Source organism: Salvia hispanica, chromosome 6 (genome assembly GCF_023119035.1).
Source record: "Salvia hispanica cultivar TCC Black 2014 chromosome 6, UniMelb_Shisp_WGS_1.0, whole genome shotgun sequence".
Taxonomy (NCBI): Eukaryota; Viridiplantae; Streptophyta; class Magnoliopsida; order Lamiales; family Lamiaceae; genus Salvia; species Salvia hispanica.
The window spans coordinates 1,830,609-1,853,774 of NC_062970.1; the positions used below are offsets into that span (position 1 = coordinate 1,830,609).

The 23,166-nt window shown below is 33.1% G+C and overlaps 5 protein-coding genes across 6 annotated transcripts; 2 read left to right on the forward strand and 3 right to left on the reverse strand.

Annotated features, from left to right (window-relative positions):
- Positions 1–398: 398 nt before the first annotated feature.
- LOC125193029 (protein ELF4-LIKE 2-like) lies at positions 399–2,139 on the reverse strand. Its single transcript, XM_048090733.1, has 2 exons — positions 1,993–2,139; positions 399–974 (listed from the first exon to the last, which is right to left on the reverse strand). The coding sequence occupies exon 2, from the start codon at positions 925–927 to the stop codon at positions 595–597; it is 333 nt and encodes a 110-aa protein (XP_047946690.1). The 5' UTR covers positions 928–974; positions 1,993–2,139; the 3' UTR covers positions 399–594.
- Positions 2,140–8,658: 6,519 nt separating this feature from the next.
- Positions 8,659–11,800, reverse strand: LOC125196930 (UDP-glucuronic acid decarboxylase 6-like). 2 transcript variants are annotated; one of them, XM_048095595.1, is made up of 13 exons: positions 11,663–11,800; positions 10,884–11,003; positions 10,673–10,759; positions 10,500–10,587; positions 10,252–10,343; positions 10,041–10,105; positions 9,878–9,966; positions 9,707–9,784; positions 9,526–9,619; positions 9,359–9,425; positions 9,221–9,284; positions 9,093–9,133; positions 8,659–9,024 (listed from the first exon to the last, which is right to left on the reverse strand). In XM_048095595.1, exons 2-13 carry the CDS (start codon positions 10,974–10,976, stop codon positions 8,839–8,841), a joined length of 1,044 nt encoding a protein of 347 aa, XP_047951552.1. In that variant the 5' UTR covers positions 10,977–11,003; positions 11,663–11,800; the 3' UTR covers positions 8,659–8,838. The 2 variants fall into 2 exon arrangements, with proteins under 2 accessions (XP_047951552.1, XP_047951553.1); XM_048095596.1 differs by having other exon boundaries at positions 10,884–11,001; positions 11,646–11,800.
- Positions 11,801–13,553: 1,753 nt separating this feature from the next.
- Positions 13,554–15,232, forward strand: LOC125196149 (stress-response A/B barrel domain-containing protein UP3-like). Its single transcript, XM_048094541.1, has 2 exons — positions 13,554–13,681; positions 14,371–15,232. The coding sequence occupies exon 2, from the start codon at positions 14,387–14,389 to the stop codon at positions 15,119–15,121; it is 735 nt and encodes a 244-aa protein (XP_047950498.1). The 5' UTR covers positions 13,554–13,681; positions 14,371–14,386; the 3' UTR covers positions 15,122–15,232.
- Positions 15,233–16,118: 886 nt separating this feature from the next.
- LOC125197135 (stress-response A/B barrel domain-containing protein UP3-like) lies at positions 16,119–17,001 on the forward strand. The gene has a single exon (XM_048095844.1). It carries the CDS (start codon positions 16,119–16,121, stop codon positions 16,854–16,856), a length of 738 nt encoding a protein of 245 aa, XP_047951801.1. The 3' UTR covers positions 16,857–17,001.
- A 2,464-nt stretch (positions 17,002–19,465) lies between these two features.
- LOC125196551 lies at positions 19,466–22,156 on the reverse strand. The gene is made up of 11 exons (XM_048095113.1): positions 22,028–22,156; positions 21,319–21,381; positions 21,168–21,226; positions 21,021–21,081; positions 20,892–20,928; positions 20,629–20,712; positions 20,512–20,549; positions 20,366–20,426; positions 20,166–20,257; positions 19,885–20,082; positions 19,466–19,797 (listed from the first exon to the last, which is right to left on the reverse strand). The coding sequence occupies exons 2-11, from the start codon at positions 21,361–21,363 to the stop codon at positions 19,648–19,650; spliced, it is 825 nt and encodes a 274-aa protein (XP_047951070.1). The 5' UTR covers positions 21,364–21,381; positions 22,028–22,156; the 3' UTR covers positions 19,466–19,647.
- Positions 22,157–23,166: the final 1,010 nt, after the last annotated feature.

The window sequence follows — 23,166 nt, forward strand, 5'->3', positions numbered from 1 at the left end:
GATCCAATTAGAGTATAAACATAAATTTTGGTTATCACATGTACGATTTCACCTAAGCATAACCCTCTAGAAAATTGCATATAATGTTAAATTTCGAGATTTTTTGGACCATTTTTCAAAATTGCAATATATTAGTACTAGAATTTGATCAAACTCAATAGTTTTTCAGGCAAATTGCCATTCTATTAAATAAATAAAATAGAATTTGGAAAGAATAAAGAGTTCCATCATAAAGCCAACAGTAGTAGGAGGAGGAACAAAAACTTTATTTTAAAAAATAGAGAAAACAAGAGAAAAACTAGCTACGAAAAGATGCATTCATGATGTTAAACAACCTTTTTGACAAACACAAAAAAGCAAAAGCACACAACATTTTCAATCCTAGCTTTCATGAGAGATGCAGAAAATAGAGGCATTCTGGATTCAATTAGATCAAAGGTACACAAAGTTACTACAAAGCAATATCAAAATAAATAGATTTAGTGCCACTATTATTTTCTTCTATGACAAATAATATACTAGTGGTGAGAAATTGAGTTACAAACTTACTCAAACTAACCATTTTTTTTGTTTCTTTTTCTTTACTACTCCCTTTCAAGACCCGGGCCGGTGCCTCTTGAAGGCCCCGGCCTTCCCATCGGACTTGAAGGCGCCGCTAGAGTCGCCTTCAGACGATGCATCCATTGACTTGGAGAAGGAGGTGGAGAGATCCGAGTAGAGATCAACCACCCTCCTTATATTGTTGTTGAGCTCCCTAATTAGCCCAACATTTCTGCTCAAATTATCCGGGATTTTCGACTCGTGGTTCTGGTTAATCTCGTTGATCAGAAGCCGGTTTTGATCCAGTATGTTTTGAACTTGAACAAAGCTTTTTTGAAAATTCTGCACAACCTTCCCATCTAGGCCAGAAAATGTGTCACCCTCCATTTTTTTTTCTTCACTTTCTAAATTTTATTTTAATATTCAAATCAAGCCTGCAAAGAGAGGAAACATATATGTAAAAAATTAATTGATAATTGAACAATAAAAAGAAATGAAACACAAGAATATGAGACAATAAAGTTTTTATTTGATTTTGAGGAATGCACATTATCATATCTACTAAATGTACTTGTTTATATTAAAAAAATGACCAGACAAAACATGATAAGTTTTTGAATTCTTTAAAGACAATTTGGGAATATGAGACAAAGCCTGAACTTCATATCATGCACACCCTACCTACCCACCCCACCCCACAAAAAATGAGGGATTTACAAGAAAACTGAAAAAAATGTTAGTAGTAATTACTTTACTACAATAATAATAAGAATAATATCAACATGATTGTGATTGTGGGTTGAAATTATTGCTACTGTATAATTAAAATAAATTATTAGTAGTATTTTTTTAGGGATGATGAGATGTGGAAAAGCAGATCCTATTTCCAGAAAAGGGAACCTTTTTGCAATGTACTCACAAATTTCAAAAGAAGAATCTCCACACACAAAGAGAAAAAACAAAATTAATCAAAAAACGGTGAATAGTAATATTAATGATGGACCAAAAAACAGAATTTGTTGAAATAAATTATGGCAGTGCTTGTGTCTGGAAAAATGAGAATTAAACTATTTATGGTAAACAAATGGCAGTTATATTAAGCAAGAAAGCAAAGGACGAATGGGGGAATCAAGTGTTTTGCATCGTACACCTAAAGATTTTTTTCTCAGTTGCAGAAAACCCAAATCTCAATTTCCTTTAAATGGAAACAAAAATTTAAATCTTTATTGTTGTCGCAGACCCTTTTAAGAGAAATTATCAAATCTTCAACTTTTTTTTAATTTTATTTTTTCACCTCAATTTTGTCACTCTAGTTCAAAAAATCAAACAAGCAAAATGGGTTTTTTTTGTTAAATATAGCAAAGTTTCAAGAGGAGGAAGAAGAAGAAGAAGAGAATTTTCTTTTAAAATTTATGAAAAAGTAGATAAATATATATGTAAATATATACATACCTTGGAAAATTGGGAGCATTATAAACGGAGGAGAAGGAGAGATCGGCGGTGTGAATGAATCGAATCTCAAGAGAGAGAGAGAGAGAGAGAGAGAATATGAAGATATGACAGTGAGGAGGCAGGCCACACTCTGTCTAAATAGTATACAATACTATGTAAAGTAATAGTACTGTTTTTCTTTCACCTCGAATTCACTTTCCTCAAATCTTGCTTCTCCACCTGTCTTTTTTGTTTATTTATTTCAATATCTAAGTATTTTAATTGATAGGTTTTAAAAATCTATAGTATTGATTGGTTGGGTTTGGAGTCAATGAGGATGCATTCTCATTTAGTCATTTGTGGAAATTGTGTATGTATCATTATTACTACACCTATTTTATATACTTTTATATAATGTTTTAATTATTTTTAAAAATTTAAACTTTTTCGCTAGGGCAACTCACGAGCGCGTTTGTGACGGCCGCGAGGGCGTCGAGAATAGGGTTGGATTGAGGGAGGGTGACGGGAGCGAATGGGCCGGAAGCGCGACAATAATGGATTGTTGGGCTGGGCTGGATGAGGGAATTGGGTGTAGAGAAGGGCATGACAACGGGACAGGAAGCGCGACAATGGGCTGGGCTCGTGAGGGGTACGGTGGGCGCGTCCTTTTTTTTTTTTTTCCTTTTTCTTGGTGAAATTAAATTAGAGTTTTTCCTTTTCTTTTCTTTTTTGATTTTTTTTTTTCTTTTTTTCAAGGAAGAAAAGAATGTCTTGATTTCCTTCAATTAGGGTTTGTACGTTATTTATTTTAAGGCCTGGGGTTTAAATTGAATGATTTGGGTTTCAAATGTTTAAGAAGCATCCATAATATATAAAATAAGTCTATAATTAAAAATGATACTACTACATTATGATATGTATACCTTGCTATATAACTCTAATATGATATGACCTTATTAAAAATACTTGATTATGTTTTTTAGGAATATAACATCATTTGTTCTTAAATAGAAAATGTTAGAGCAATTGGCTGATTCCACATTATTTAATCGAAAGCAAAATAGAACAACAAACAATATGTGGTGATATTTACAAACACACGAGCCAAGATGTGAGACTACATAGATAGATGAAGTTGACAGATAACGTTAGGATGTGTGTTGTTCGTTTACTTTTATTTTTATGTTTCTCGAATGGTCTTTTGTATTCTCTCATATGATAACAACAAATAAAAGCAACCGACATCACACATCTTAACATTCTCTGCCAACCCTCTCCTAATATACAAGAGTGGTTTCACATCAACTCTATGTCTAAGGAGAAGTTTCAAACAACAATCACGAATCTTAGCCAAATGAACTTAAAGGAAGAAAATGCCTCGAAATACACTAAAAACAAGCAATAACTAAATCAAAGATGATTTAACAAATTTACATGCCTAAAATTAACACATCGCTGTATTTAAATATGGAAAAAAAGTATCATCGTGGATTTATAATTCACCGACAGAAGAAGTGGACGGATCATGTATATATAATGCTAGTATACAAAATAATATATTGGCTGGGCATGGGAGGAGAATGTAAATTCTTTAATAATTGCAATTGCATTTGCAATATCTTAGAAACATGGAAAAATATCGACCATATGTTACAACTGGCAATTTCGTTTTCATGTTTCATAAGTATCAAAGACTGACAAAAAAATCTTAATCCAAACAAATTGGAAACTTCATGTTAGATAGGATTTCCTTTTATTGCAAATTAGTGACGTATTATATTCAAATTGATGGAGTGCTATATTAGATGTATATGTGAAATAAAAAAGAAATCAATTTTAATAGTTTGTATCAATGATTGATTTTGAAATAAAACCTCTTAGTATTTGGCTGATTGAATAATGAGATGTATCTAATTAATTCCCGTAAAAATCTAACAACTTGTTTAAGTCAAATTATTTATTATCAAATACTATAATGTTTTTTGGTGATTTTGAAATTTTATTATCAAATTATTTATTATCAAATAGTACTATTATGTTTTTTAGTCAAAAACCAAATGATGACTGTAATTTTTTGATATGTTACAAAATGTCAAATTAAAAAAATGGCAAAGAACATAGTAGCATATTGTAATTAAAAACAATTAATCCATATAGTAAGTAATAAGCATAATACATAGGGCATGTATAGTCGCAATTAACAATTAATACATGTGTGTGTGACGACTAGTCATCTTCGTGGTGCAGTACAATTTTATGAGAAACACAAACATAAATGTCCTGAGCGTGACAACATTTAATGATATTATATATATTAGGTAGGTATGGAAGATTTCGAAATTATGACCTATAACGAAAATCACTATCTATACACATCAATACAAAATATCCACATTTTCAACCTCCACAATTTTGGATTCATCCAATGTTTACCTTTTTATTAAGATTTTCCGGTCTGTTATTACTAGTTCTCCTTTCATTTGTTTTTTTTAGATTCTTTTATTATGAGAAAAAAAGGCTCGAGAGCCGACTGACAACGAACACATTTTTCGTGGCAAACGGTCAAGAGCCATACCGGAGAAATCCACACAATAAACAGTATCAGAATCCTAAAATAACGCCATCGACCTAGTCAATCTAAAGAAAAAAAAGCAACAACAACCGGCAAAATGAAACATAGAAAATTAACAAACTCCACGGCACCTAGCACGGCGAAAACAATATCACTAGCGAGACATAAAAAATGCCCGGGTGGGGTTCGAGGGACAACAAACCTAGTATCATTTTTTTTGAGATGTTTACATGTTCAAGTTTGGTAAGTGAAGGGCTAAAACAAAAAAAAAGTGCTTATTAATTTCTCTAAATTGAATAATTTGACGTAGTTTATATAAGTTGTTGAGGGAGTATCATTTTTTACTATCTCGGAATTTGAAATTTGAGCTTTATGACTATCTAAAAAAATTTAAGAAAACCATAAACATAAAGAGGACGTTGAATTATTGACCCAAGTCCAACATATGCAATTGGAGGTGGATAGAAAAGGGAATGCACAACAAACTAATAATGATAGAAACAATTCGATACTCCTATATTTTGTGTCTATTGGTTAATAACCACTATGTTAAGTGAGTATTTAGATTTTTTATATACATTATGTGTCTATCGGTTAATATCCACTATTTTAAGTGAGTATTGGATTTAATTGAGATTAAATCTTATCCACTCATGACTAAAATAGGAAAGACTACATTTAACCATCTTATCCATATAAGTACTACTCCTATTAAACATTATGGTATAATTATCCATAATTATATTAAACCACAATAATTAAGGGTGATTGACAACTGTCATTTGCACCATATACTTCATTATAGTACTGAATTTACACCATTATATAACATTGAATCTTACACATTATAAAAATAAAATGTACTACATCAATGTAAGTCAAATTGTGCTAATTAAGCAAATCTCCAAGAATGATCGCATTATCATAATTGATTGTTGTATTAATTGACATAATTATTCTTGATCAATTATAATATATGAATCCAATTTGATTTCTACATGACATTATTCCTAGTCATGCGGCTCCAGCCATATTTTAATCCAAAAATTATAAAAATTTAATCTTAATTCGAATATACTAATTTTTTTATTAATACTATTTAATTAATACTCACATATCTTCGACCATATCGTGTACCCGCTGCAGCTATCAATGTTATTAATACTTCTCCTTTCATGAAGAAAAGTCTTTATATATATTTATGCAGATATATAAATGGCATATAATCTGTACCACAAAATACAAAAAAAAACCAAATATTTTGTGCAGATTTTCATGCACAAACAATAAATATGCTGGTGTTCGAGTAGGCCATTTTGACGACACGTATCATTTGTACAGATTCATAACTCTTCATTTGAATTTGATGTATACATTTCAACCTCTATTCACTATAGTTAGTAAATTTAGGGTTAAAATTAAAACCACAACAGCTTGCAGGTATGAATTCATTGCTAGGAGTACTTAGTTCGTTTACATTATTTAATGAAGTTTCAAAATGGTCCAAAATTTATTTATTTTGACAGCCCATCGACAGCTTCTGGGGGGAGAATAATTGTCCTTCTTGTTTTTTTAATATTTTTTAAATGCATTCAAAACTATGATCTTTTTTTTGTCAAGTATTTAAATTTCCAATTACTATGATTTATACAAATGTATGGTTATATTTTAGGTACATAAACTAGGACTATTTGGGAATTTGATGGGGTTTGAAGTAAACATAAAAAAGGGAAACTTATGTTAAATTCATCGACGTTGGAAATCTGAACTTCTCTATATGTTTAAAGTTGCATTGAGATCGATACTATTAAGTGGATGATGATTAGAGAGAAACGGACCCATGTGCAAGTGACAAGGGGCTAAATCCCTCAATAAAATTACTCCTATTTTTCTAAAACTTTTTTTTACTCTTTTATCCCTGAAAAAGTATGAATTATTTTCTTATTATTTCATCCCTGAAAAATATAATTTTTTTAATTTTGGAATTAAATAAATACTAACAAATTAACCATACATGTAATTTTATTTACACTTATATCATTAACATAACTTATTACACTACCCTTTATCTCTCTCTTACTTTACCAATTATACATTAAAACTCGTGTCAAATCAAATATTAATATTTTTCAAGGAGGGAGGAAGTATAAAATTTTGAAATTTAACCAAATTTAATAATGTAAATTATTGTGTAAAAACCCATGTAAATGATCTTAAAAAATCAACCAAAAATATACTTTGAAATAAAGTTTGAAAATTACAACCCTTATTAATATAATTTCGAAATTTTTAACCAAATTTAATAATATAAATTATTGTGTACATGTAAATGATCTAAATCAACTAAAAATATACTTTGAAATAAAGTTTGAAAATCACAACCCCTATTAATATTTTTTCTATGTCCGACCCTGATAATGATTGATATATGTGTTGCTCGTTTTGCTTTCTCTTTGTAATGATATAATGATTTTAGATAGGATTATTTTATTAATTTTTTTGTTTATATATACTTTACACTGGTTTTGTATTTCTAGATTTGTCTATCTACTCTGGGAAGAGGATTTTGTACCACATATAACAAACTTACGTTTCATGTACTGAAAAATTTATAAGATGATAGATATTCATAGCTTAAATTTGAGCTATTCTAGGAGAAACATTTAATGTATATCTCATCCAACTAATATATATGATCTGCATTAATAAGGAAATGTCATATGATAATTGATAAGTATATTATGGAGTCCCTAGAAAGATTAGCTTGAACTAAAATATTTGGAAAATGAAAACTGAGAAGGCTAATAAATTCATTATTTTGTTATTTTCTTAGATAAATATATTCAAATCAATGTGCTATTCAACTATAACGTGACTTAGTGATTAACTTTACATGTTTAATACCCCCTCGACCCTGCATTTCCAAAATAATACTAATAATAATTATTATTATTAATATCCAACTATTATTGTAATAAAGAATATATTGCAAAATATGACGAAGTTGCAAAAATATTAAAGATAAGATGTATAAATATAAATTATTGATTTTTTTTACTTTATAATATTTACTAATATAGTTAAACTTCATTGTTTTAGTAAGAGTACTTCAAGAAAAAAAAGGACCAAATTTAAGAAGGATATGTAGAATGTATTAAAAGAGTAGATTTTTTCCACAGAGAATATTTAGCTCTACAAACATACCATTGATAGTAGTTAATTTTAAAATATTTGAAGTGCACAATACTAAAAAAATAATTTTAAAAAATATACAGTACTACTACTTTTTATTTTATATCTTTAAGCATTTTCAAATAGATTTATTTTTCAGCAATCTCACAATATATTACTCCACGTGTACATTTAGGTTCGGAAGATCTTCAGGCTCGGATCCAAGCCTACACCAGACTCCGAACCTCACTGGCTTGTGTTATATAAAATGCTTGGCCCCATATCCCAGATTTTTTTATATGAAGTGATTATGTTTGCAATGAAAAATGTGGGAATAGTGTATAATTTATTGTACTTCCAACTTTATCATTATTAATTAAATGTTGAGTCAGAATACTGGCAAATAGATAAATTGCAATGATTCCCAAATTTAGACACAAAAATGATATCAAAATATAGTAGATCACTAAACTATGGTTAAAGTTTCGCCTATCCAATAGCTATAAAAATAATGAAATTTGAATTTATTTGTAATTATCTCATATTAAAATCTGAATTTTCTTGGTCAAATCTTATGTGAGAGTCACATCATACATGGACATCGCTGCTAAAAGAAAACAATATCATTTAACAAAAAACACCAATAATATTAGTATATAAAAAAGATCAAATCTTTTAATTTGTAAAATAATTGTAAACAAATGTAAATAAATCATTCATCCATTGCAATTTGATGAAACTTCATGATTTTCATTAATTTGCTTCAATAAAAATACTAATATAGTACTTCAATCTCATCATAAGAGTCTCAATCTCGTGAAAGAATGGATTTAAATGTGTAATTGATAAAAATAGTTACAAGGAATTAGTTAAAATATTTATTAGTGACAAAATTAGTTTAATATAAATTTTATTTTTATATGATCAAAATGACAAATTAAGACTTTTAAAACAAAAAAAAAAGTGTTTAATAAATGATAAGAAGATCTGGCTTTTTTAACAGTATAGTCCTTAGAAAGATATCCACAAGCATGAAAATCTCAAGAATGCCAAAAGCAAAGACTCAACTTAGAATAAGACATATACTTATATAGAAACCTTATATAGACCAACAAGCAGCAATATCACTTCTTCCTCGGGATCTCGAGCCTCTTGCGAAAGTCGTCCTCCATGAGGGGAATCCCGTCCCTTAGCTTGATCTTCGGCTCCCACCCGAGCAACTCCTTCGCCTTTGTTATGTCCGGCTTCCTTTGGCGTGGATCATCCGGAGTGTTCTCCACCGTTATCACCTCCACCTTCGGATTTATCATCTGCATTGTATCGTTTGAGTATATTTTTCGGGTTTTAGCCAATTTATGATTTCAACATCTCAACTTACCTCTTTCACTGTCTCAGCAAGCTCGGTCATTGTGAATTCACCTGATAGATTAGAGCAATAGAGCTTAATGAGTAACCTATCTTGACCGAGGAGGGCAACGGATTACGTGATCAAACGTGTGTATATACCTGGATTGCCGATGTTGATTGGTCCGGTATTCTCCCCCTCCATCAGTCGAATGAGACCATCGACCTTTGGTTAAAGAAAATGAATTATTATCGAAATCTATTCACATTACTAGAGTCGGAATGAGATTAACTGCATACCATGTCGGAAACATAACAGAAGCTTCTCGTTTGAGTTCCAGGCAACTGTACTGTCAATGGTTCGTCTCTGCAGTGGCAAGAGCAAAACTGTTTAAATAAGAACGTGTGTGTTTGTGTGTGAATCGGTGGAAATTTACAATCGTTGGTAATGAGAAGAGGATGGTTACCGTATCGCTTGAGCAATAAAATTACTGACGACCCGGCCATCATCAATATTCATCCGGGGTCCATAGGTGTTGAAAATTCTCGCAATTCTGATTTCTGTTGCACGGTTCACGTTTTAAGTTACCGAGGTGAGAGTCGGGGTAAACAAACACATAAAACAAACAATGAAAGACCAATGCTTACCAATGCCATGTTGCCTATGGTAGTCGAACATCAACGTTTCAGCCACTCGTTTCCCCTCATCGTAGCAGCTCCTAACTCCTGCAGCACCACATTTGATCACAATAACGCTATTATGAACTATCTCCGACGGTTACTTCAAACAATCTACTTCAGTAAAGAGGTCATTTTTACCTATCGGGTTCACATTGCCCCAGTAGCTCTCGTCCTGAGGATGCACGAGCGGATCGCCATAAACCTCTGATGTTGAGGTCAGCAAGATCCTAATTGTATGCAGTGAATTAACAGTTCCAGAAAAGGAAAAACGGAACAGAAAAAGTAAGACGAGCTGGTTTACCTTGCCCCCACTCGCTTTGCAAGCCCCAACATGTTTAGTGTCCCGATCACATTTGTTTTTATTGTCTGTTAGCATCATCACAAGGGGATTAGAACATATTTAAACATGGTGCGTTGCTTTTTGCTAAATCAACAAAAGCCATTTTTATCCCGAAATAAATTACTCAATATCCGGATAATAACAGCAGATAAGTAAAGAAACAAGCACCGACCTTCACAGGATTGTATTTGTAGAAAATTGGGGAAGCGGGACAAGCAAGATGGTAGATTTGATCGACTTCAACTAATAATGGCTCCGTCACATCTGGAAATAATTGAAGTCAAGCAACAAATAAAATGCAGCTCACAAACGAGAAGGTAATTCCAAAACAATTCCGAGATAGAGCATTTAGAAAAAGAAAAGCTCATACTAAAGGTCATTTGTGAGGTCTCATGTATTTAACCGAGTTAAAATGCGTACCATGGCGAATAAGCTCGAATCTTGGATGCCCGATCCATTGCTTCAAGTTGTCCTTGGATCCAGTAAAGTAGTTATCCACAACAATCACCTAAATAGAAGCCATTAAAACTCATCCAAAATTAGTTTGTCAAAATATACGAACATGAGCAAGGATAATGTCCGTATGGTCTCACCTCATTCTTCTCGTTCTCCATCAGCTTGTCGACCAAGTGGGACCCAATGAATCCGGCCCCACCGGTAACCAAGATTCTCATGTTTGCCTGCAAGGACCATCAAATAAAAGCTAATTCAAAAATGCGACTTCCATAATTGAGAAAAAACATAATTTCACGAAAAATCTGTTCAATACGGATATGCAGAAACTGACACGACCATTTTTAGTACCTGAAAAAACTTGGCTTTTCTCAAGGGCGAAGGCTCGGGAGGAGACTTTATGCTCGTATTGTTCTCACCACTGTGTGATACTTCCTTAGCCATTTGCAAATATCCCTTTTTCCGATTTCTGAATCAAATAACAGCGAGATCGAACCAAGAAACATACATAAGCATCACTACATTACAATACAATACATATATAACAAAGACAGAAATTCAACAGCATTCTTTTACACTACTCACACCAAAATTTCAAATGAGTGAATAAAAATTAAACAAGTCTAACATTTTAAAAGATCATAAACACAAAATTAAAGGCATCACAACTGATTGAGACAATTCACCAGCAAAACAGCTTTCAAATTTCAAATAAGATCCAACATCATATCAATCACAAAATCCCAATTTGCTACCAAATTAGAGTTAAACCAACATTACTCCCAAGAAAAATTATAGACAGCAACACTCCCAACAAATGCAAAGTAGCACATTGATCATCACCAATCAAGATCCAATTTTTTCCAGCTGAACAACTCACATCATCATCCAAAATCCCACCAAAACATTACCAAATTGGAACAGATCTTCCCACAAAACAATCAAATTATCCAAACAAAACAAAACCATGTAAACAATCAAGCTCCCACCACCTCAAATTAGCAAAATTCCCCCATAAAAGAGTCAAAGGCAGCAGCTACAAAGACTAGACCTTTACAAAGTCACCCCAAATTCCAGAACCAGAATCCTTAAAACAAAGAAACACACACTAACCTTGCAAGAGAGAGGGGTGCTACAGATTTCAAGATTTCACCAAAAGCAGTGAGCAATGTTATGAGTCAACAATTGAAAGATTTATATAGGCAGATGCAGAGTAACATGTGAAGGCGTAATCAGAAAGATTTCAATAAATGTGAGAGGGGAAGGAGACTTACTTCTCTAATAACTAGGGCTATTTATACAATATATTTTGACAATTCGCTTTCAGTCCAATTTATTGACACGTTTCATCTTCCTTAGTTGAAAATTTAGATGGATAGAAATTCTTGATTTACAACTAAGATCCACGCAGATATGTGTTGTATATCTGTATTTGATTTGGTAATCTTTTTAGAACAATATAATTAATTAATTGTATATTAAAACAAAATAATTATTACTATTTGCAAATTCTATCTTTTTACTAATTAAATAGAGACTTGTTTGCAGTTTTCTATTCTTTAAAATATCACTAGACATTTCTGGATAGTGATATAATATTGATTGAATAATTTTTGCATTTTTTAAAACTTATTTTGGACCAAAAAATATTTTCTAAGAACTATAGTATTTATTTATATTTTTTCCGGTTGTACTTGGTTCATTAATTTTTGCTATATTCCATAAGAAAAATCAACAGAGTATATATGGCAAATAATCTTGTCAATGTTGGTGAATGCCATAAGTTTAAAAAAAGGCAGAAAGATGATAAAGTTTTTATGTATTCGCACGTATTCCGCAGTGAATTATTTTGTGAAATTTTATCTGATATGACAATCGTGAAAGCAAGTGTATATCAATGCCACTAAGATAAACAACACCATCTTTGACTATATATAAGGTAAATATTAGTATCTTTTAGTTAAAAACATCAATAATATATAGTGTTCAAACCATACTATATTTCAATGTGAAATATGTGGAAACAAATTCAAACATATACTAATTTTTTCCTATTAATTTTTTAAAGCTATGGTACAGACTGTAAATTTTTTTATATCAAAACAATTTTTCTTCACACGGATTTCAAACCATGAAACAAAAGTTTTAAAATATAGTAATGATTTTATGAAATGACAAATGATATCATAGGTAAAAAAAATGAAATATCTCACTTATTATTTTGTGAAGAAGGAAATAATTTTTATACTCTCTCCGTTTCAATTAATTTAATTTTTCTTTTTGAACAAAAGTTAAGAAAATTTGTTAAACAAGTGAAATAAAGATAAAATTAAATAAAAAAAGGTGGAAGATACTACTCTCTCAGTCCCAATTAAATTGAGTTTTAGTATTCCTTTTTTATCGAATGTCTCAATTAAATTGAGTCTTAATATTTCTTTTCTTTGGGATGTCGCAATTAAATTGAGTCATTTCATTTATTGATAAAAAAAAACATTCAATCACCATAACTTTATTCTATCTTCTACGTTATTCTTTCTTTATCTTTTCTAATTTATCATGTCTCTTATTTTTCAACATAATTTCTTATTCTCTGTGTCAAAAAGTTTTTGACTCAACTTAGCTACGACGTATCTATTTGATACTCCATAAATGATATTCTTATGCCTCAATATAAGTGAGACGTATTTTTTAAAAAAAATATTTTAATCCAAGTGAAGATTTTAATTTTTTGATAATAATTAATATAATTCTTTCTTCTATTATCATCTTATCATCTAATTACTTTATTCTTTAATTATCAATTATACCTTATCCCTTTTTTTTCATTTAAACTTTATTTCTTTTTTATTTTAATACTATTATTTAATTCACTAAAATCAATATCTATGCCAAGATAGTAGTACTACTACTATGTAGTAGCAGTGGATTTTTATGCATCAAATAATCATTAAAAAGTGGAAAATTTAGAAGGCTAGCTATATTAACTATGTTTGCCTTTTACGAAATTAAAAGAAAAAAAGATTAAAATTCTCCATCCTCAAATCTCTCACTACATATACTCCTCTCGGTTTCCTTCACCGGAAATACTACCGCCGGATTTCTCCATCCTCCATTGAAGGAACAAGCTTCGCACCCATTCCTAAAAGTTGGTAAGCATTTTTATAGCATATCTTATTCCTCTTGTATTCTAACATTGACTTAGAAAGATTAAGTTAGTAGAAAGTTGTCCTTGAATTTATTACTTGAATTGGGGTTATTTCATAGTAATTGGATTTATGTGATGCTCAAGCTTGTCTCCTAGAATTTATGACTTGAATTGGGGGTGAATTTTTCGAGATTGGAATGGAAAATTGATGCTATGGAATGCCCTATCACCTGTTCGACATAATTCCCAAGAGACCTCAACTGAGAAAATTGCTCTATAAAAACACATTTTAATAAACAAATACTAATAGGTGGTGTTCGATTTCCAAGATAAAATAATACTGCCATACAATCTAGGATTGAGTTGTGAGATTATTTTAGTCATAAGAGTTGGTTAGCTATGACTAATTATCCTATGATTATACATCCAGGATTGAGTTGTGGGGTTCAATCTCATGAACCAAACACACTATAAATTTAATCCCGAGTACAATCTTGCAAACCGAACACCCCCGTAGTGTACAGATCCAAATTCAATCAAGATTAGATAATATTCATCTTGTTACCTTGCATAGTGAAATGTGGCTTAGAAATCTGCACTATAATCTAGTTTCACTTTCATTTTTAGGAGTATATTGATAGATTGAGTTAGTTTTATTCAAAGTTTAACTATTAGATGGTAAAATGTAAGCAGAAATCACACTCCAACAATGCTTCGTGTAAGACCTGCCTCCCTCTCCCTTCACTCTCCTTCTCCGTCGCTGTTCCTCCGCAATCCCCGCGCACCTTTCTCCGTCCGAATGTCTTCCTCCGCCCCCAGCCAGATCATCGAGCACGTCGTCCTACTCAAAGCCAAGCCCTCGGCCGACCCCTCCGCCGTAAACGACATGATACGCAACCTCAACGGCCTCGCAACCCTCGACTCCGTCCTCCACATCTCCGCCGGCCCCGTCTCCCGCTGCCGCTCCGCGGCCCTCGCCTTCACCCACATGCTCCACTCTCGCTACCGCTCCAAGTCCGACCTCGACTCCTACACCGGCGACCCCGTCCACGTCGCCGTCGTCGCCGGTTACGTCAAGCCCGTCGTGGACGACGTCATGGCCGTCGATTGGGTGGCCGAGGACTTCTCCGGGCCGGTGGCGGTCCCTCCCGGGGCGGCGCTGCGGCTGACGGTGATGAAGGTGAAGGACGAGAGCGTGAAGGGCGAGGTTTTGGGGATCGCGAGAGGGATGGAGGGGAAATTCGATGCGATCGAGCAGCTGACGGCGGGGGAGAATTTCTCACCGGAGAGGAGCAAGGGTTTCTCGATCGCGTCGATTGCGGTGGTCAAGGAGCTTGAAGCATTGGGCGCCGTACCGGAGGTGGTGAGTGAGCACCTCGATGACGTGGTGGTGCTCGATTATGCGGTGCCGGCCTCTGTTCCGGCTGCCGCCGCCCGCCTTTAAGCTTCACTCGTTTTTTCTTGCTCCTTCCCCCCCTTGTTTGTTTGTTGATTTTGTACCAAACAATGGTTGTTTTGTTCATCTAAATAAGTGGGAGAATTGAAGGATTGTTAAGAGTTGTTTTATGAAATATTTGTATGTGATAGTTTTGATCAATTTTCATGAAGATAATATCATGGGTTCTGTCGAATGAAACGTAGATATTCACCATAAAAAAAACATAGTAAAAAGTGAAATGTGATAAATCAGGGATATTGATACAGATTACAGAGTAACATGTGAAGGAGTAAACAAAAAAGATTGGAGTAAATGTGAAGGGAAAAAAATCTACTCCCTACATCTCTAACTATGGCTATTTACACATCTCGTACACAATACTTTGACAATTCGTTTTCAGTCAAATCTATGAACCGAATTCATCTTCCTTAGTTGAAAAATTACACCTTAGATCCACGCAGATATGTGTTGTATATTTGATTTGGTAATTTTTTAGAACAATATACTAATTTCATAATTTTATGTTAAAACAAAGAATAAATATATTTACAAATTCTATCTTTTTACTAATTAAATGGAAAGAATTATATTTTTAGTCCATGAACATTGCACTAATATCCTTCACAATTTTTATTCTTTAAATATATCATTAGATGTCTCTGAATCTTGAAGTATAATATAGTGTCAATACAATATCAACAAAGCATCAATTGTTGACACTGTGTGTTGATATTTTCTGTTGCTACTATTTTGTCAGATCTGTTGGCATATTTTAACAGTCCATATCATAGTTTAGAGTTTGTACAATATTTAGAGTTTGCATTTGATTACCTTCCTTAAGCTATAAATTTATTTTTCTGATAGTTATTAACTTTCTTTCTATTTTACTTTTATTCTCTTATATTTTCATTTCTATTTTATTATCTCTTTTCCTATTAATTTTATATTTACTCTCAGATAGTTTAATTTTGCTAAACACTACTACTAGTCTACTACTACTACCATGCTTCGTGTAAGACCTGCCGCCCTCTCCCTCCACTCCCCTTCTCCGCCGCTGCTCCGCCGCAATCCCCGCGCCCCTTTCTCCGTCCGAATGTCCTCCTCCGCCCCCGACCAGATCATCGAGCACGTCGTCCTCCTCAAAGCCAAGCCCTCGGCCGACCCCTCCTCCGTCAACGACATGATCCGCAGCCTCAACGCCCTCGCAACCCTCGCCTCCGTCCTCCACATCTCCGCGGGCCCCGTCTCCCGCTGCCGCTCCTCCTCCGCCCTCTCCTTCACCCACATCATCCACTCCCGCTACCGCTCCAAGTCCGACCTCGCCTCCTACAACGCCGACCCCCTCCACCTCGCCGTCGTCGCCGATCACGTCAGGCCGGTCGCCGGCGACGCCATGGCCGTGGATTGGGTGGCCGGGGACTTCTCCGGTCCCGCGGCGGTCCCTCCCGGGGCGGCGCTACGGGTGACGGTGATGAAGGTGAAGGACGAGAGCGCGAAGGGGGAGGTTTTGGGGATCGCGAGAGGGATGAAGGGGAAGTTCGATGCGATCGAGCAGGTGACGGCGGGGGAGAATTTCTCGCCGGAGAGGAGCAAGGGCTTCTCGATCGCGTCGATTGCGGTGGTGAAGGAGCTGGAGGCATTGGGAGTTATATCGGAGGTGGTGAGTGAGCACCTCGACGACGTGGTGGTGCTCGATTATGCGGTGCCGGCGCAGAAACCGGGGGCCGCCGCCCGTCTTTGAGCTTCACTCGCTTTCTGCTTCTTCCCGATTTCAAACAATGGTTGTTTTGTTCATCTAAATAAGTGGGAGAATTGAACTACTATATGAAATATTTGTATGTGATATTTTTGATCAATTTTCTGAAGATACTATCATGATTTGTACTGTCAAATGAACGCAGATAATCAATTTTTATCAAAATAATGATTAGTATCAAATGAAAACATCGATATTCACCATCAATGTCGTAGACAAACTCGATTTTGGATTGCCCAAGACAATCTTATTATAGTTGAAGTGACAATTTAGGCAACGGTTGATATAGAAAGCGGAATCCATAGGATCGGATAGATCAAATAAGGTCGTAGGTGTTTGATAAAAGACGAATAATGGAGGTGGAACTCCCAAAAAATCTTATGATAGGAGAAGTGCTCAGTGGATATAAATAACAAAACTAGTAGGATTGGATACAGTAAAGAGACTATCATCGTGTGACGTGTCGGACGGTAGAGTGAATGTGATAACTTAACAATGGATGGCGAACGAAAAATGAAAAGTAAACCTCAATCCCGAAAGTTGCGATAAACTGTTGCCTCACCGAGAAGTCGGCATCCTTTGGTGATAGAAAATTGAGAGAGTAACAAATTAGTAAGAAAAAGGAGTAAGAAAAATAGAGAATCTCGTTGACGATTGTTGACATATTTATACTAAAGCCCATTGCTAGAAAATATTACTAATAAAATTGTCAATTAATAACCAAACATAAAAGAAAAAAGAATCAATCTCATAACATTCATTCCCACATATATTGTTGGTGTTCGATATATTTTTTTATATAGGAAAAAAAACACTCAAACTACCAATGATAGTGAGCAACAGTTCAACAGAGCGACCATCGAGACTTTGCTACAAAACACACGTAAAAGGGAAAAACAAAACAACACCTCACAAGCTCTCAAAGGCCTTCCGAAACCGGAGAAACCCCGATAAAACAAAAAAACACATAACTGTAGATATAGATAAATCATTATATATCACCTAATGTTCGTAATGAACAATGTGTGACAACTTTACTTAGGTATTTTTTCCATAATCCAATTTGTACCTAATAGACCCTTGACCAGCAGTCGAGTATATGGTGTGTAAATCAGGGATTGGATCATGCAATGGAAATTCATTGAGAGCCTTTGCTGCCCATGCATCATTATGGTTAGTTTCTTCTTTCTTCTCCACAGCCTTCTTCACTTGTTTTTTACTAGAACTAGAATTAGAAGCCATTGCTATTTCTTAGTATTTCAAAATTTAGTATTTATGTGTGATATAATCTTTTCAAAGCATGCCAAGATATATATATACTACTAACTCTGTGAAATAATTAAAGTAAGATTTTTATTAGAATATAACAGTGATAATTATATCATTATTTTCTAAATAACTTATTGATTAATAACAATAATCAATAATGTGATAGTAATAAATATGATTACTACTATAATTATATAAATAGAGTTATTTATTATTGTTATTATTATAGTAATATTATAAATAAATATAATTCATGATTTAAACAAAATAATAAAAATTGTAATAATCATTGTTATTATTGATATTTTTATTATTATAATTCACAAATTAAAGAGTAACATATTTTATTATCTTAAGAAGTTATAGATCAATAACAATAATAATATCATTATAAGCATAATTGCAATTATTTAGTATTATTATTATACTTAAGTACTCACTCCGCTATAATAGAGGCTTTATTTTGAGTACGTGGTTAAGAATAGGGTTAACTCAGTTAAGAGAAAAAAAATAAAAAATATATATAAAAATAATTATTATAAATATGGAGCATTCAATAATTTCAAAACTATATTAGAATTTGTTTAATTAGTTGATAATTGAGAAAATAACTGTAATAGTTAGCATATCATTATAATTCATAATTTTGATAATTATTTTCTTAATAATGTATTAATTGACGACATAAAATTACAGTAATAATAATATTGCATGATAGTAGTAATAAATATGATTGCTATTAAAATTAAAGATATTTACTATTTAAAACTTTTTAAATGGATTTGTAATTTATAAAAAATATTAATAATACAAAAAATAATATTTTTCATTATGATGATCTAAATAATTACATTTGAATAATTTAGAAGTTTATTAATAACATAATAATGATAATTTATAAAAACAATATGGTTTAAATCATTTAATAACAAAAAATTTTACAGGTCATATTTACAGGTTATGTAATATTTTAAAGCGCTGGTTCGATAACGCCAAATTTGGCATGAGGCTATTTTCTCTCATGTACCAATAATAAGTTACTAACATAAATCCTAAACAATTAAATTATTTTCCACTTTTTCACCCACCATGCTAGCAAAAAGTAGAATTTCGATATGAAAAATAGAGGGTCTCATTGACGATGATTGCATATCTATTCTACTATTTATTTATAATAAAGGCCAAACAATTAAAATTTATTTACTTTTTATATTGCGTTTTTGTTGAATATTTCGAAACTAAAAGGAAAATATTCGAATTCAAAACTTAACATGTGTACAGTGTGTGCTAACATCAGATATATATACTAGAATTGGCATATGATAAAATGAATATCTATCAATAAAAAACAATATCCCAATATCTTAAACACAATGAGAATTTCATTGTGTAACAGTACAAAGTAAAGGTAATATTTCAAAACTTCTCTTTTAAATATAGTGCTCAATGATTATTGATTCCGGAACTTGCAAGCAAAATTTTCCTAAGTTGATGAACAAAAGAATCATCATAAATCAGCCATACCTTGCAGCATGCTGTCAAGGTCCAGGGTTGCGACTGCTCGCTTGTTCAACTCTCCCAAGTTGCAACAGAGCTTCTTCTCTGCATTGATGGCGACAACATCTTGTGCGAACATGCACTTCATCCCTGCAGTTACCTGCATACGCATCCCCCGATCAGCTGTATCGACGCCTGATTCTATAATGAAACCACCAAAAACAGGGATGTGTTGTGTAACACTTACATTGTATGTTGCATTTCCAATCTTCATCTTCACAGCACCACTCTTATATACCAACATTTTCCCAATCAATCCTTGTGGCAGTGAATCCAAAGTGGTGAGGTTTTGAGATTCTGGGGCTTGTGGATCAGCTAACTGTGCTATCCCGGGCAGTATCTTTGGTAGCTGAAGGAAGAACATATTATTCTCCGGACTTTTATCCTGCCAACAATATCATGAAAGATTACAACCCAATATCAAGGGTATGCATATTTAAGATTCATAGCGCAACAAAATATATCAACCAAAAGGCCGAGTTCTTGAGCTGCATTTCTTGGATTTTCTTCAGGTACGGGTGGCCCTTCATCTCCATCGAATTCTTCTTTATCAAGAATTTCTACAAGTTCAGAAAAAAAAATTCATAGATGCAGTACACAGTAGAAAGATAATTCAACAATGTAAACATAACGAAGGTATACTAGAGAATCAGCTGCCTCCGTCATACCTGGATTTCCTGCATAAGGTCTTCTAATGGGAAGTGTTACTGGATAATTCGAGTAGTAATTCTGCGGTAAGGAAAAAGAAGCTTAAGAACATGTGTAGAGGACATTATTAACCACCAAACAAGAGGTTTGTTCACAAATTGCCTACCCACGGTTCTTTATATTCTTTACCCACTTTGGGAATCCCTGCATGTGAAACACTATTGTTAAACGACATCATTCCGCTTTTGTCATAGTGAAAAAATTACACGTTCTTAGGACTTGCCATCGGAAGATGTGCCATTGGAAGGATGATATGACTTGAAGGTAGATGCTTCTGCAACACCGAATGCAACTTGGGCAAGTTGAGCTGGAATCAAGAAGACAATCAGGATAAAGCAATGATCGACATAAACTGCTCGTGATGAACAACGATCCTAAATAAGCTGTTTGCTTTCTAAACTACCAGAAACAACTTCGGCAGATTACAACAAAATTTCCAATACAGACACTATAAAGAAGCTATAAATAAGCTAAAGAGATGATTACCTTTCTTTTCAGGCTTCGGCCTACCTGAAGATGTTTCCTACAATAAAAATAAATCATCTCTGCATAAGTTATCAAGGTATGCACCACATCTACAGACTTTGCCATAAAAATAGTGAAAGTCGGGAATACATGAAGGCGGCGCAGAAGATACTCTGCCTTGGCCTCATCAATGTCGCCTTCTTCTTTCTCACTGAACCCAAATATCAGAAATCATCAAAGAGGTGTACTTAAAACTGAGCCATACGAATCAAAACACTCAAGGACTGAGATGATTACACTTTAGGAACGACTTCTTTCTTTACTTTCTTGACAGGAGCTTTTGGCTTATATTTCACCTAAGAAAGGCCAATCAAATCGAGGTCTATTTAACACGATGATCACCAATTTCAACAAACATAGACGATTGATACTACACCGACGCCCTTACCTTCCTTGGCACCTTGGCAGGACCAGCCAACGGATCAAGATCCATGATGCTTACACTTTTGATCTGAACAAGATTGATTTAATCAAATACACATATTGCATTCATGCTTAAACCAAACAGGAATGCCCTAAGAAAGAGTTCCTATATCCCAACACACAATCAGTAAGAGAAAGAGAGTGATTTCGCAGTGTATTCAACTGCAGATTGAAACAGAGCTGCTTCTACATTAACATGTAAAATTGCAGCTGATGCTATACACAAATTGAAATAAGTTAATCAAGGCGATCACAGAGAAGATTGAATTTAATTGTCTACAATAATCAACTAAAATTGCAGTGTATTCAATTGCAGATTGAAACAGAGCTGCTTCTACATTAACACGCAAATTGCAGCTGATGCTATACACAAATTGAAATGAGTTAATCAATGCGATCACAGAGAAGATTCAATTCAATTGCCTACAATAATCAACTAAAATAACTCAATTGATAGGAAACAGAGAAGGCCTAATCTCGGTGGCGACTAATGGAGTGAGGCAGACGAACAAATATCAACAGAAATACAAATTCAGACGAATAAACAGGTTTACAGCAATGATTATTTCACAGAAATAGAAATCCAGAGGAATACAGAAGCTTAAACAGCCAATGCGTAACATAATTGATCCGAAATTCCAACTTTAATCACACCAAACACATACTAAACTTACTTCTACGCTTTGTCACTGAAATTCACGAAGATGGTGATGGAGGAAGAATCAATTTCTGGAGAAGAAACAACAGAGACGAATTTCTGGAGGCGGCGAAATTCTGGAACAAGACGACGTCGTATTGAGGCGCGATTTCATAAATTAGGTTTAACTTTGTTAATATAAGAGTTTCACTTAATTATAAATATAGTTTTTTTATGGAATTCTTTATTTAATAAAATATATTGAAGATTTAGTTAGGCTTTGGGCTTTCTTAATTTTATTATGTATTTAGGTTAAAAAACGATTTTTTTTTAAATTAACGGTAAGTTAGCAAAATATGTGTAGTTTAACTACTCTAATTGAAATATTAAATTCAATTCAGATTTGAATATGATGAGAATTATTTATCATCAAAATTCAGATTTTGGTTCAATTATATATTTTTTTAAAATTTAAAAAATCAAATTATATCTAATATGTAAAAAATTATTAAATGTTATATTTAAATAAAATATGTTAACACTGATATTTATTCAAATATTCTAACCTAAGTACTATATACAATAATAGTAACTTCTAGTACTTCGTATTTTTTATTTTATTTTTTCCTTCAGACTTTCTAATATTCTGAATTGATTTATGTTTATATTTTCTCAAAATTTGAATTTTTCGAATTAAGCAAAAAAAGCTGATATAAAATTGAATAACCACCCCTACTTAGTTGCATGTGAAAGCATATTAAATATGTAAATACTTAATTTTAATTTTTTTTGAAAATACACTGTAGTCGGCCCAGCCCAACCCACCATGACCGACAGTTAAACTTAAGTCGTATTTTATTTTGGTCTGCCACAAATTACTTGAGTATTATCCCAAAAAAAAAAAAAAACTTCCAATCTTACTTATTTTGTATTCATTCATATTCCTCCATTTTATCTAACTTCTAACTAACTAAACCCAACTTCCATAAATTTCGTACCTAAAATGAATGACACTAATAATATCAGTAGGAGGGAGTGATGATTACGAATTGCACTCACTCATAGATAAATGGTCAATAATTAATGATACTACATATATTAATTCAACTTATATACTGAAATAAGATACGGTATAAGACAAGAAAATATTGCATTTAGTTCAATGCATGGGGCTGA

Excerpts from the sequence above, each read along its gene's own strand:
- LOC125197135 (XM_048095844.1), top strand. The coding sequence starts at position 16,119 with ATGCTTCGTGTAAGACCTGCCGCCCTCTCCCTCCACTCCCCTTCTCCG.
- LOC125193029 (XM_048090733.1), bottom strand. The coding sequence starts at position 927 with ATGGAGGGTGACACATTTTCTGGCCTAGATGGGAAGGTTGTGCAGAAT.
- LOC125196551 (XM_048095113.1), bottom strand. The coding sequence starts at position 21,363 with ATGGATCTTGATCCGTTGGCTGGTCCTGCCAAGGTGCCAAGGAAG. Across the intron at positions 20,929-21,020 it reads ATCTTCTGCGCCGCCTTCAT|GAAACATCTTCAGGTAGGCC; the intron begins GTATTCCCGACT and ends TTTTTATTGTAG. Across the intron at positions 20,258-20,365 it reads ACCTTATGCAGGAAATCCAG|AAATTCTTGATAAAGAAGAA; the intron begins GTATGACGGAGG and ends CTGAACTTGTAG.
- LOC125196930 (XM_048095595.1), bottom strand. The coding sequence starts at position 10,976 with ATGGCTAAGGAAGTATCACACAGTGGTGAGAACAATACGAGCATAAAG. Across the intron at positions 10,106-10,251 it reads ACAAATACAATCCTGTGAAG|ACAATAAAAACAAATGTGAT; the intron begins GTCGGTGCTTGT and ends TGATGCTAACAG. Across the intron at positions 9,785-9,877 it reads GGGCAATGTGAACCCGATAG|GAGTTAGGAGCTGCTACGAT; the intron begins GTAAAAATGACC and ends GTGGTGCTGCAG.
- LOC125196149 (XM_048094541.1), top strand. The coding sequence starts at position 14,387 with ATGCTTCGTGTAAGACCTGCCTCCCTCTCCCTTCACTCTCCTTCTCCG.